This window comes from Microcaecilia unicolor, chromosome 7 (assembly GCF_901765095.1).
Source record: "Microcaecilia unicolor chromosome 7, aMicUni1.1, whole genome shotgun sequence".
NCBI lineage: Eukaryota > Metazoa > Chordata > Amphibia > Gymnophiona > Siphonopidae > Microcaecilia > Microcaecilia unicolor.
The window spans coordinates 268,694,111-268,707,807 of NC_044037.1; the positions used below are offsets into that span (position 1 = coordinate 268,694,111).

General features: G+C 42.8%; 1 protein-coding gene across 2 annotated transcripts in view; it reads right to left on the minus strand.

Moving 5' to 3' along the window:
* The window catches only part of ACMSD (aminocarboxymuconate semialdehyde decarboxylase), an 81,311-nt gene that overhangs the window by 4,192 nt on the left and 63,422 nt on the right, over positions 1–13,697 (minus strand). For both annotated transcript variants that reach the window (XM_030210381.1, XM_030210382.1), the window contains one exon: positions 1,487–1,585. In XM_030210381.1, the coding sequence (XP_030066241.1) occupies positions 1,487–1,585 (99 nt within the window). The remainder of the gene's footprint in view (positions 1–1,486; positions 1,586–13,697) is intronic.

Here is a 13,697-nt window from a genome sequence, read left to right on the forward strand (position 1 = left end):
ACCACAAGTGTAACAGGTAGGGGGGGATGGGCCTGGGTCCACCTGCCTGAAGTACACTGCACCCACTACAACTGCTCCAGGTACCTGCATACTCTGCGATGGACCTGAGTATGGCATTTGAGGCTGGCAAAAAAGTATTTTTAAAGATTTTTTTGAGGGTGGGAGGGCGTTAGTGACCACTGGGGGAATAAGGGGAGGTCATCCCCGATTCCCTTCGGTGGTCATCTGGTCAGTTCGGGCACCTTTTTGATGCATGGTCGTGAAAAAAAATGGACCAAGTAAAGTCGCCCAAGTGTTTGTCAGGGACGCCCTTCTTTTTTCCATTATCGTCCAAGGACGCCCATCTCCTAAGCACGCTCCAGTCCCACCTTCGCTACACTGCTGACATACCCTCGTGAACTTTGGTCATCCCCGTGACGGAAAGCAATTGAGGGCGCCCAAAATTGGCTTTCGATTATGCCGATTTGGGTGACCTTGCGAGAAGGACACCCATCTCCCAATTTGTGTTGGAAGATGGGCGCCCTTCTCTTTCGAAAATTCACTAGATGGTGAGAAACATAAGGAGGGTAATTTTACAACAGGGCATCTAGTTAGGAGCTATTTATAAAGAAACAGAAAGATATCTGTGTGTTTCTATAAAACGCTAGCATAAGTGACAGAAATCATACCTTGAATACAGGTGCTCACAGGCACATAAAGTTCACAAGTATGTGTGCAGATTAATGTATTTTATAATCAATGTACATATTTACAAAATCCATTCATGCACTACTCAGACCAGAACCTTTTGCATACTTCTATGGCTGCTGCTGTATTATAACAATACCAAACAATTATTTGCTAAAAGCCCACTGAAACTAATATTGTGTTGGGAAAACTACTCAGTATTATATAGTAAACAATTTTAACAACAGTGCCATATTTCACTATCTTGCTGTGTCAGGAAGCCTACAAAAACATGGGGTATTCAGTGTTAAATGAGCCAAGATGGCCGCAGTATTAAAAAAAATGCCGGGTGGAATGGAATGCATATTTTTAAAGTGGATAATATGAGTTCCCTTTAAATGTAACATTGTTTGTGATTGGTTAGCGTTATGGATGGTGTTTCAAATACCACAGATATGGCAGGCATTGAGTGTGCATATGTTCAAAGGCCCTGTGCTGATTATTTTTCAGCTGTAACTTTAGGTCAGGCAGAAGTAGAATGGCCACATCTGCAGTCCTGGAAGTGAAGGAGAGATTATGGACACCTGGGAAGGAGCTAAGGAAGGGGAGAGATGATAGATACCTGGGGGGGGGGGGGGGGGGGGGGGGGGGGGGGGGAATGACAGTAGATATTTGAGGAGACTTACAGATTCTTATAAGATAACTTGTTTATGTTGCATAAATTATAACAAATTGATGCATGATATCATTTGAAATATTTTAAATGCAAGTCTTGCATTTAAAACATTTCACGTTAAAATAAGAATGTTGAAAATCATACCTTGAGTTCATCATCAAACTCTTCTATGGAATCAATCAGTTGCCCTGGTATATGCTCTCCAAGTGGGAAAGGATAGTCTGATCCTAAAAGTACTTTATCCTAAAAGTAGAATATGATGTCTTCAGACAGTTTTCAGAAATAAACATTTGTAGAATTTTTCCTCGGAAACACTTATTCCTTAAAAAGATATATCTATATATCTATCTATCTATATCTATATATATCTTTTTAAGGAATAAGTGTTTTTATATATAGATATAGATATCTAGATATAGATATCTAGATATAGATATAGATAGATATATATAGATATAGATAGATATATATAGATATCTATATCTAGATATCTATATCTATATATCTATCTATATATATATATCTATAGATATACATATATATATATATATATATATATATATATATATATATATATATATATATATATATATATATATATATTATATATAAAACGATAGTAAGAGATAATGGAGCGATAGTGACATTAATATCTGCCACATCAGCTTGTAGAGATACTTCTACAGATCACCATCACCCATATGTAATATGTACAGAAGCATATCTCAGCTGTGGGCATGGGGCCCTACTCATGTGTTGGGGCTCAGCATGGTATCATATCTAGCTGGGTAGATGCTCCACTGCTTGCATCTGCAACAAACTCCACCAATTACAAAATTTGGACATCACAAAGAACAAGTGCCTGGAGTGGGAGAAAGATAAGCCTATCCATCTGCTTCACCATACTTAGAATAAATACTCAACAAAGAAAAAAAAACAGATCATCTTATTTTACTTTTCATAAAGCTTATTGCACCCTATCCCAAATAGCAGCTCAGGAACTTGACATATTAGTGTTGTCTTAGTGAAGCCAACTTGTCCATTTAAAAAAAAAATGTTATTGAAAAAATTGTCTTAAATGTTTACAACTTGCAATTCAACAATATAACAGAACAGAAAAGCATCCATCGTATCTGGTGTGAAAAGATAATAATAAAGGTATCAATAAAGGTGATCAGAGCAGTTAAGTTATATTGACCTGAGCCCAGGTGTTGATAGTAGCACAATATGAGTCTAATGGTGCCCAAGGTTTTAATGAAGATTGAAGAATATGTTGCTTGAGAGCCAAAGCAGCTTCATACTTCCTTATTACACATAGATGACTCCACCATGCAAATTGTTTTTCCAGTTGTGTATGATAAGGTGAAGAGCAACTGCTATCATAGTGTTAAACAGTTTCTGATGATCATCTGGTATTATAATGTCCAGATTAGAGGCGTGTAAAATTATGGTTTTGTAGGAGATATCCAGGTCTCTGGGCAAATCAAATATTAAAACCATTCTATTCCAGATAAAGTTCCAGTAGGCCTTGACATTTTTGCAGAAATAAATCAAGATCAGCAAAGATCCAATTTAGATAAACTTCTAATTTTAGCTATTTGGGATGCGGTCCAATAAGCTTTATGAAAAGTTAAATAAGATGATTGATATATTGCTGCTGATTTTGCAGGTCTTAGAGTTTTAGACCAGAATGTAGGCCAATCAAATTCAGATGAGCAAAAGCTTAATTCTTTCTTCCAGAATGATTCCCAAAGATTTATACATTTATTAGGTAAGTCATGTATTTTATTATACAAAGTAGAAGCTCTCTTTTTCCCATAATTATTTGTTGACATAGGGATGACAATTCTGATGTAGAAACCTTAAGGTTTGATAGAGATCAAAAGGAGGACGTATAAGAGACAACCCGCTTCCATGAGATAGAATGCATTAGTGGTATCTTAAACAGTAATGTCAGATCATCTTGGGAAAGTAAATTACCATTAATAAATAATTGTGATAAGCACCATATCCCTTTAGTTTTCCATTGTGATTCTGAGTGCACTATGCAAGTGGAATCAAAATTAATATTATGTCAAAGTGGTACACCGTCCAATGGGTGTATTTGCATATTAATATCACTACAAAATTCAAGGATTGTGCATGCAGAAGCTTTTAATATCTGGAGGGATTTAGGATAGTGGAATTTGTCCATTAAAGGAAGAAGGTGTAATGGACATGGATACAGCAAAGAGGGTTCTAAGGATAGCCGTCTAGGAGTATCACAGCCCATGTCTCTCTGAAACCAAAGTAAAGATTGGGATAGTCTAAAAGCAGAATGGTAGTGTCTAAAATCTGGTAGGTTAATGCCACCTTTCTCCTTCCTAGGTTCAAGTTTTTTTAAGTGACATACGGGAGGGGGGGGTTCTTCCAGAGAAATACATTAATTAAAGAATCAAACTTCTTGTGTAAATTACAGGGAAAAGGGAAAGGGCAAAGGGGTCATACTGAAGATATAATTTAAATTTGGAGCCAGGACCATTTTAATTGTTTCTGATCTGCCCACCATGTGAGATATAAAGGGGATCAAGAATTCAGGATGGATTTGGTAAGGGATAGGATAGAGTTAGTAATCAACTTCATAGATTTATCTATGATGTTTGCATACCAAATGCACAAATATGTAATTTTCTGGTGCTCCCACTTAAAAGGTAAATGTTCTAACTGATGCTTTAAAATGTGGGGACTTAAAGGCATCACTGCTATTTTGTCCAATTAACTTTGCACCTTGAGATAGGAGAAAAAGAGTTAATGACATGAAGCAGTGTGGGTAAGGATTCTAGGATTGTGTAAACCAAAATATCATTAGCATATATGAATAGTTTATATGACACAGCCCCCGAGGGAACCTCTACAATATCAGGATGGGCCCTAATAGAAGTATCAAGTGGGTCCAATGCCAAGTTAAAAAGCAGGGGAGATAGGGGCAACCCTGTTTAGTGCCTCTTTTAAGTGGGAAAAATCGAGAGATAATCCCATTGACTGCAGTAGCTGCTATAGGGTTATTATATAGAAGTTGTATCATACAAATAAATTTAGGGATGAAGCTGAACCAGTGAAATACCTGAAATAATTATTCCCAATCAATTCTGTCAAAAGCCTTTTCGGCATCTAGGGAGATTGCCATATTTGACTCTTCAGATATTTCAGTTTTGATCAATATGGAGTGGCCTAGTGGTTAGGGTGGTGGACTTTGGTCCTGGGGAACTGAGTTTAATTCCCACTTCAGGCACAGGCAGCTCTTTGTGACTCTGGGTAAGTCACTTAACCCTCCATTACCCCAGGTACAAATAAGTACCTGTATATAATATGTAAGCCGCATTGAGCCTGCCATGAGTGGGAAAGCGCGGGGTACAAATGTAATAAAAATAAAATATATTCCAAAAAAAGTCTAGAGTTGTCACTACCTAGTCTATTGGGGGTAAAACCATTTTGATCTCTATGGATTAGATCAGGGAGAATTTTCTGAAGTCTAGTTGCTAAAATGTTTGTATAAATCTTGTTATATTGTTGAGTGAAATGGGTCTGTAGTTTTCTACTTCGGCATGATTCTTTTCAGGTTTCAGGATAACTATTATAGTAGATTGAAGGAAAGAACTATTACATTCAGGTTCAGCTTGTAGCGACTGTAAGATAATTTAGGGACCAATAAATCAGCAAAGGCCTGATAGAATTCTACTGTGAATCCATTGTTTCCAGGTGCCTTTCCCTTAGTGAGAGGCTTAATCGCTGTCAAAATTTTCTGGTCAGTAATATCTCTGTCTAAGAAGGGAGTTCTGGGATGGGGAAACTGATGGATGCATTAAATCTTTGGTAAATTGTTTAAAAGCATCTAAAGTAAATTGGATTTCAGAAGAATATAGCTTCTTATAATATGTCTGAAACTGTTGAGTGATGTCACTGTCTGAGGAATATGGGATCGCATTGGAGTCAACAATATGGGCCACTCGAGACTTATTAGATTTAGATTTAAGATATTGCACCAAAAGGTGGCTCGCCGTGTTGCTCTCTGCACAAAGCCTGGAATTTTCAATATGGATTATCTCTAAAGCATCTTTGTCAGAGTAGAATTAAGTTTTTATTTTAGGTCTTGTAAATGCATTTTCCTTAGCATCAACAGCAGATGAATCCAGGAACTGGTGGGTTGTATCCGCCTACCAGCAGGTGGAAATAGAGAACACTGAAAGAAGGTAGTGACTCTGAACATCCAGCTCCTTCCCTCTTTAGTTTATCTCTTATCTCCAGCAGGTGGTGGACAGATTCCTTCCAGATCCTGGATTCGTTTCTTGGGGAGGCTCCTGAGCTTGGCCAGTTGAGCTCAGCGGCTGCGCCATGTTTGATGCATCGGGTGATGCGCGGCTCTCGGTTCCTTTAGAGGGTGAGGGCGTTGGGAAGCCGGGGTTGCTACAGGAGTCTCTTCTGCCGGCAAGGAATTCAAATTTGACAGTTTCTGGGGCAGACAGCTAGGGAGACTCCTCTCCTGAATTTGTATTGTTGGTGCACCGGGCCTTTCTGATGAAGAGGGCTCTCCCGGATTCCCATAATCTCTCAATGTCTCCTTATGTTTCCTCGGCTTTACAGGCTCCTATTTGGGGGGGGGGGGGGGGGACATGGAGTCTTCTTCTCTTGCAGACACTCCAGATCCTAAGTGCAGGAGAGTTTTTTTCCCCTTTCTGATGCTGCCTCCATGGCTCTGCATTCCGCTCCCCCCCCTCAGTCCCTTGTTGCAGGTTCAGAGGAATCTTCTAGACTTTCTAGATTGGAGGATCTAGAGGAAGGGGTGATTAAGCCACAGGAGCAGGATGACCCTAAAGCTGTGCGTATTTTTCATCACGACAAGCTGCCCTTGCTTATTTCTGATGCCTTACAGGCTCTTAATATTGAGGATTCTGAAGTTTCTACTACCTCTTCTGTTAATCCCAAGATGGTCAATACTAGGAAGCCTTCTCGGGCTTTCCCGGTCCACGAGTCCATTCAGGAGCTTATCTCAGCTCAGTGGTTGGACCCAGATGGGACCTTAAAAGTAGTTAGAGCTATGTCTCGACTTTATCCTGTGGAGGAGTCTCACCTGGACCTTTTTGAGCTGCCTAAGGTGGATTTGCTGGTTACTGCGGTTACTAAGAAGACTACCCTCACTGTGGAGGGCGGAGTTGCTTTGAAAGATATGCAGGACCACCGCTTGGAGACTTCTTTGAAACATTCCTTCGAGGTTTCAGCCCTGGCGCCGCAAGCTGCTCTTGGCAGTTCTTATGCGGCTCAGGCGTGTTTATCTTGGCTTCAGCAGGCGGTTGAGCAGTCCTCAGAGGGTCCCAGCTCTCTTTCGGATGTTGTTCCTCGAATGGAGTTGTTTTTTGCCTTTTTGGCTGATGCCCTTTATGATTTGGTAAGGGCATCTGCCAAACAAATGTCCTTGACAGTGATGGCTAGGCGTCTGCTCTGGCTTCGACATTGGTCGGCTGATATAGCCTCTAAGCGGCATTTGTCAAAGTTGCCCTTTCGAGGGAAACTCTTATTTGGGGAGGACTTGGAGAAGATTGTTAAAGATCTAGGGGATTCCAAGAACCAGCGTCTCCCTGAGGACAAGCCCAAGGGTTCTGCTAGGAGCTCTTCCGGTTCGAGGGCTCGGTTTCGGGAGGCTTGGCTTTACCGTCCTGGACAGGCCTCTGGTTCTGGGCAATGTTCTCATTTTCAGCAGCGGTCTTCCTTTCATTCTGACATATGGTCTGCAGGTTCTGGTCAGAGACAGGGAACCCAGGGGTGTCCATCACAATGATGGGGCGCTGGTCCACTCTTCAGTTCCCTGAATAGGGGGTCGACTCTCCCTTTTTCTCGAAGAGTGGACCAAAGTAACGTCAGATCAGTGAGTACTGGATCTGGTCAGAAACGGGTACAAGTTAGAGTTTGCTGCTCCGGTTGGAGACGTCTTTTTGGAATCGTGTTGCTGCACAGCTGTCAAGAGGGCAGCCGTAAGTGACACGTTACAGTCTCTTTTAGATCTCGGGGCTGTAATTCCCGTTCCTCAGGCCGAACTTTGTTCCGGTCAGTACTCCATCTATTTTGTAGTTCCTTGAAGAGGCAGAACTTATAGGCCGATCCTCAACTTGCACAAGCTCAACGAATCCCTGAGGGTGCCTCATTTTCGCATGGAAACGTTGAGGTCTGTCATAGCAGCTGTTCAACCTTGGGAGTTCCTCACATCTCTGGATCTCAAGGAGGCTTACTTGCATATTCCGATTTGGCCTCCCCATTAATGGTTCCTGCGCTTCACAATTCTGGACCAACATATTCAGTTTTGTGCCTTGCCGTTTGGTCTGGCCATGGCACCTCGCACTTTTTCCAAAGTGATGGTGGTGGTGGCCGCCTTTCTACGGAGAGAAGGTGTCAGAGTTCATCCTTATTTGGATGATTGGCTCATCCGGGTAGACTCAGAGCAGGAGAGTCGCCTGGCGACTGTCAGAGTCATCAAAGTCCTGCAGTCTCTGCGTTGTGTGGTCAACTTTTCCAAAAGTCATCTGACCCCCTCGCAGTCTCTTGAATATTTGGGAGTGCACTTCGACACAAACTTAGGGTATGTCTTTCTTCCTGACAGCAGGCGCCTGAAACTCCAGACTCAGGTTCATCTTCTCTTGCTTACCCCACGACCTTGAGCTTGGGATTATGTACAGCTTCTTGGATTAATGACAGCCACCTTGGAGGTGGTACCTTGGGCAAGGACACATATGCGGCCCCTGCAGCTGTCCCTGCTAAGTTGCTGGACTCCAGTCTCTCTAGAGTACCAGCGGCAGCTGCCTTGGTTCCCTGTTGCAAAATGCAGCATGGCTTGGTGGCTCTCCAACGGCAATCTACAATGGGGGATTGCCTTGGCAACCCCTCAATGGTTGCTGGTGATCACGGATGCCAGCCTGTCCAGTTGGGGTGCTCATTGCCTCAACCGCTTTGCACAAGGTCAGTGGACAGCTCTGGAGGTGGGGTGGTCCATCAATCGTCTGGAATTGAGAGTGATTTTCCAAGCCTTCCTGGCCTTCCAGAAGACTCTAGAAGGTCAAGCGGTCCAAGTTCTCTCAGACAATACGATGGCAGTAACCTACATCAACCGTAAGGGACACACTCAGAGCACAGCCCTAGCCGCTGAGGCGGCCAACATTCTCGACTGGGCAGAGCGTCATCTGTTCCTCTTGTCGGCGGCCCATATTGCTGGACAAAGAAATTTGCAAGACGATTTCCTCAGCAGGCATCGCATCAACCCGGCAGAGTGGGAGCTTGCAGCGAATGCCTTTCTCCAGATTTGTTCCAAGTGGGGAAAGCTGGAGATCGATCTGATGGCGTCCAACACAAATGCCAAAGTGAAACATTTTTTCAGCAGGAGATATCCTGAATCCTCAGGAATGGAGGACCTTTCTCAACTGTGGCCATCAGAGCTTCTGTATGTGTTTCCTCCTTGGCCCTTGATAGGGTGAGTTCTGCGCCAGATTCGTCTTCACCATGGACTGGTGATCCTAGTGGATTCGCCCCGTCAGCCATGGTATGTGGATCTCAGGTGGTTGTTGGTGGCAGAGCCATTTCGTCTCCCTCTGTTGCCACACCTTCTGCATCAGGGTCTGGTAGCTATGGAGGATCCCTCCTGCTTTAGTCTTATAGCCTGGCTCTTGAAAGGGCAAGGTTGAGGAAGAAGGGTTATTTGGACAAGGTTATTGCTACTTTGCTGCGGACCCACAAACAGTCCACTTCGATGGCTTATGCTCGTGTTTGGCATACTTTTGAGTCATGGTGCGCTGCACAGGCTTGGTCACCATTACAAGCTTCTGTGTCACAGATGCTGGATTTTTTGCAGGAGGGTTTACAGAAAGGACTGGCATACAGTTTCCTCTGGGTCCAGGTGGCTGCGCTAGCTTGTTTCCAGGGGAATGTGGCAGGATCTTCCCTTGCTGCTCATCCAGATGTTGTTCGTTTTTTGTGGGCAGCCTTACATCTTCGTCCCCCATTGCACAGTCCATGGCCATCTTGGAACTTGGGGGTGGTTCTGAAGGCTTTGCAGAGGGCTCCTTTTGAACCGCTCAAGATATCTTCAGAGAAGGATCTTACGCTCAAGGCGGTCTTTTTAGTCGCCATGGCTTTGGCGAGGAGAGTATCGGAGCTTCAGGCTCTCTCCTGCCGTGATCCATTTTTACAGTTCTTGGAATCTAGGGTTACGGTTCGGACTGTCCCTTCCTACCTACCTAAGATTGTTTCGACTTTTCACCTGAATCAGCCGCTTTTACTGCCTTCTTTTCGAGTGGTCAGAGAGAGATCTTCCAAGGATATCAGCATTAAGTACACATTGAAGCAAGTTTGAGGATATTAAGAAATAATGAATATGGGAGAAACTGTTGTGGGGGGGGGGGGGGGGGGGGGGAGGAGTAAAATGTATTATCTTGTTCCATAGAGTGAGACAGGAGCCAGGGATCAAATAAACCTAGCGTAAATTTCAGGTCATTTATTTTGGCTAAGGAGTTAGTTTTCCTAGGGGGCAAGAAGATTTCCTGTCTAAAATGATGCCTTGCACTTGATTAAAGTCCCCGCCTATTATGATCTGAGAACTGCCCAATACCAATAATTTTCAGTAGTGATATCATGGCAAAATTGGGGGGAATCCATGTTTGGGGCATGTAAGTTAACCAATAAAAGGCGGCAGTTATAGTAATGTCTAGTAGTAACCATTTACCCTGTTTATTACAGGCTTGTTTTAGAATTGTAATAGGATGTGACCTACGTATCAGGATAGCTACACCATTATGTTTCTTGGAAGCAGGAGAAAAACCCACAATTTGATAATGTTTATCTTGCAATTTGGAACTATCAGTTGCATTTAAGTGTGTTTCCTGAAGTCAAATTATCTTAGCATTCAAATGTTTACAATACAGTAGTAGTGTTTTCCTTTTAATAGAGGTGTGTTTATAGAGGTAATAAATATAATCCAAATAATAGCATTATTATTGTACTTAGGATCAGGCAGAAATTACCAGAAAAAACATATATAGAGAGTGAGAAATAAGTAACATATATGCAGTATAAAGCAATCAAACTTGAAATGGATGCATACCAGCACTCCGCAGCACAGCTGCCACCATGCTGAAATGAGAAGCAGTGAGAGAAGAAGGTCTGAGCACGTGAACACCAACCCCCCCCCCCCCCCCCACCTTTTCATGGGATCATAAGAGAGATTAATGCCTATAAAAAAGAGCATATAGAGTAGTTTGGAGAAGAGAAGTTAATACCAGTAATATTGGATAGGAACCAATAAAATTACTGAGAAATGTAGAATCAATAAGTACAAGTGATATTAACATCTCTAGTCAATCTAAATTTGCAAAGATATACTAGCATAAAGTTCAACATATAAAGCTAATAAGGGTAGTTGCAGAAATTGAGTATAATGTTTTATATTAACCAGACAACATGCATTTATAGTCTGCACTGGAGAAGCAGAAACAGCTCTGATGTAAGGCAGACAGGAAGTTATATAAGACAAGTAACCAACTTAAAGGTCACAGGAGTCCAGAAAGGAGATAAAAGCTTCAGGATCTTCAAAATTATGGGTAGTGTTGTTGAGGGCAACCCTCATATGGGCTGGGTAAAAAAGTTTGAATTGAGCCTCCATCTTGTTATGACGATTGCAGTGTGCAAGGAAGACTTTTCTTTTCTGAACTTTAGTCTTCTTGTTTAGGTCAGGGTATAAAGAGAGCTTCATTTCTTCATCAGAGGAGCTATTAAATTCGTCTTCTGCAGTAGGAGTAATGTTAGAGGGTAGTGCCGTAGTTTTAATGACCACTGGGCGTGAGAACGTTTGATGAGCAGGTCTGAACGATGGAGCACAATGGGCGCGCTTAGTTTCTATAGAGAGGTCAGCAGGAAGATCAAACAGTTTTAGTAAACGTTTTACTAGGTAATCCATCATATTTGTGCTTTCTGCTCCTTCTGTGAGACCTACCAAATGGGTGTTATTTCTGTGCGACCTGTTATTTAGGTCCTCCAGATCTCTTTTCAAGGTCAGAGTGTGCCTTCTGTGTGCGAGTTTCTATAGTAGAAATTTGTGATTTAATCTCTGTAATATCTTCTTTTATTTCAGAAAGGAAGGTTTGATTATCCTGTAGGAGACCTTCTATAAGCAGGATTTCTTCTATTAACGAATGCAGAGAGATTCCTGACTCGTGCTCCGGCACCATTTTAGAAGGTGAGTGGCAGTCTTGCTTCGGTCTTTTTGATGCTGGTAATAGAATGGAGCTTGGATCAATTTTCAAATTTTGTCCTGCCATATCCTCTATGTTATTAGGTACGTCTTAGGCAGAAGATTAAATTCTGATTCAGATAAAAAGGCAATAATCTCAGGATTCTGTATAAGGAGTTCGGGAGCTAAGGTATCAGGCGTTCATGCAGCACAGAGCTCACCAGCGCCCCTTCTGCATCTTGCCCATTTTTAATGTTCATACAATTATAGTTGTTTCTGAGCAGGAAGAATAAGGATTTCAGGGTATCTGTGGCATAGATTTCTTTTAGTCCTTTAAAACTACTACTACTACTACATATCATTTCTATAGTGCTACTAGACGTACGCAGCGCTGTACACTTGAACATGAAGAGACAGTCCCTGCCCGACAGAGCTTACAATCTAATTAGGACAGACAAACAGGACAAACAAGAGATAAGGGAATATTAAAGTGAGGATGATAAAATAAGGGTTCTGAACAAGTGAAGAAGGGTTAGGAGTTAAAAGCAGCATCAAAAAGGTGGGCTTTTAGCTTAGATTTGAAGACGACCAGAGATGGAGCTTGACGTACCGGCTCAGGAAGTCTATTCCAGGCATAAGGTGCAGTAAGATAAAAGGAACGGAGTCTGGAGTTAGCAGTGGAGGAGAAGGGAGCAGATAAGAGAGATTTACCCAGTGAACAGAGTTCCCGGGGAGGAATGTAGGGAGAGATGAGAGTGGAGAGGTACTGAGGAGCTGCAGAGTGAATGCACTTATAGGTCAATAAGAGGAGTTTGAACTGTATGCGGAAACGGATAGGAAGCCAGTGAAGTGACTTGAGGAGAGGGCTAATATGAGCATAACGACACTGATGGAATATTAGTCGTGCAGCAGAATTACACAAATTATAAGTTGCACAGACTGAAACCTTGACTGCAGTTGCCAATATTCAGCACGCCTTTCTTTTATAGTTTATATTTTCAATTTCTGTTCTTTCCTACTGTAGTTTTCTTTGTCTCATAGTATGGATAATCCTTTTTTTCATAAGATATGAACTGAAACACATCAAATTTCATTATGAAGAGGATTTGGGATACCACCCAAATACAATGGCTATAACCTGGGTATAAACAATGCAGGTCTAACCCTTTGGTGGGCCCTAGGCAGTGAAGCAAGTTGGGCCACCCCCTTCAACATACACTTACACTTCCCCCTCCCTGTGAATCTGACTACAAAGGAATACCAACAGAAGAGGAAGCAACAGTTAAGAAACGCTGTTCACCACAAGTGCAGTTTGTGGAGGAGCATGGGGGGAAGAGGTGGTGCCCCCCAGAAAGCTGAATTGGCTGCTCTCCCCCACTGCTAGTGTTCGCCCTCCAAGAAACACATCTTTGCTTATATCCTACACTGTCAGTTAAATGTTCTATTATGTATTGTGTTGACATTGTAAGTGGTATACTATCCAGCTTATTTTCGAAGGAGATCGCCGGCCATCTTCCGACACAAATTGGGAGATGGCTGACGATCTCCTGAACCCGGCCAAATCGGTATAATTGAAAGCTGATTTTGGCCAGCGCCAACTGCTTTCCGTCGTGGAGCCGCCCAAATGTCAAGGGGGCGCGTCGGTAGGGTAGCGAAGGTGGGGCGGGACAGGGGCGTGGTCATGACTGGCTTCGCCCAATAATGGAAAAAAGAAAGCCGGCCTTGACGAGCATTTCGCCGGTTTCACTTGGTCCCTTTTTTTATCAGGACCAAGCTTCAAAAAGGTGCCCCAAATGACCACCGGAGGGAATCGGGGATCACCTCCCCTTACTCCCCCAGTGGTCACCAACCCCCTCCCACCCCCAAAAAAAAAAAGAAAAACATTTTTTTGCCAGCCTCTATGCCAGCCTAAAATGTCATACCCAGCTCCCTGACAGAATTATGCAGGTCCACGAAGCAGTTTTTTGCGGGTGCAGTGCACTTCAGGCAGGTGGGCCCAGGCCCATCCCCCCTACCTGTTACACTTGTGGTGGTAAATGGGAGCCCTCCAACCCCCCCCAAAACCCACTGTACCCACATGTAGGTGCCCCCCTTCACCTATAAGGGCTATGG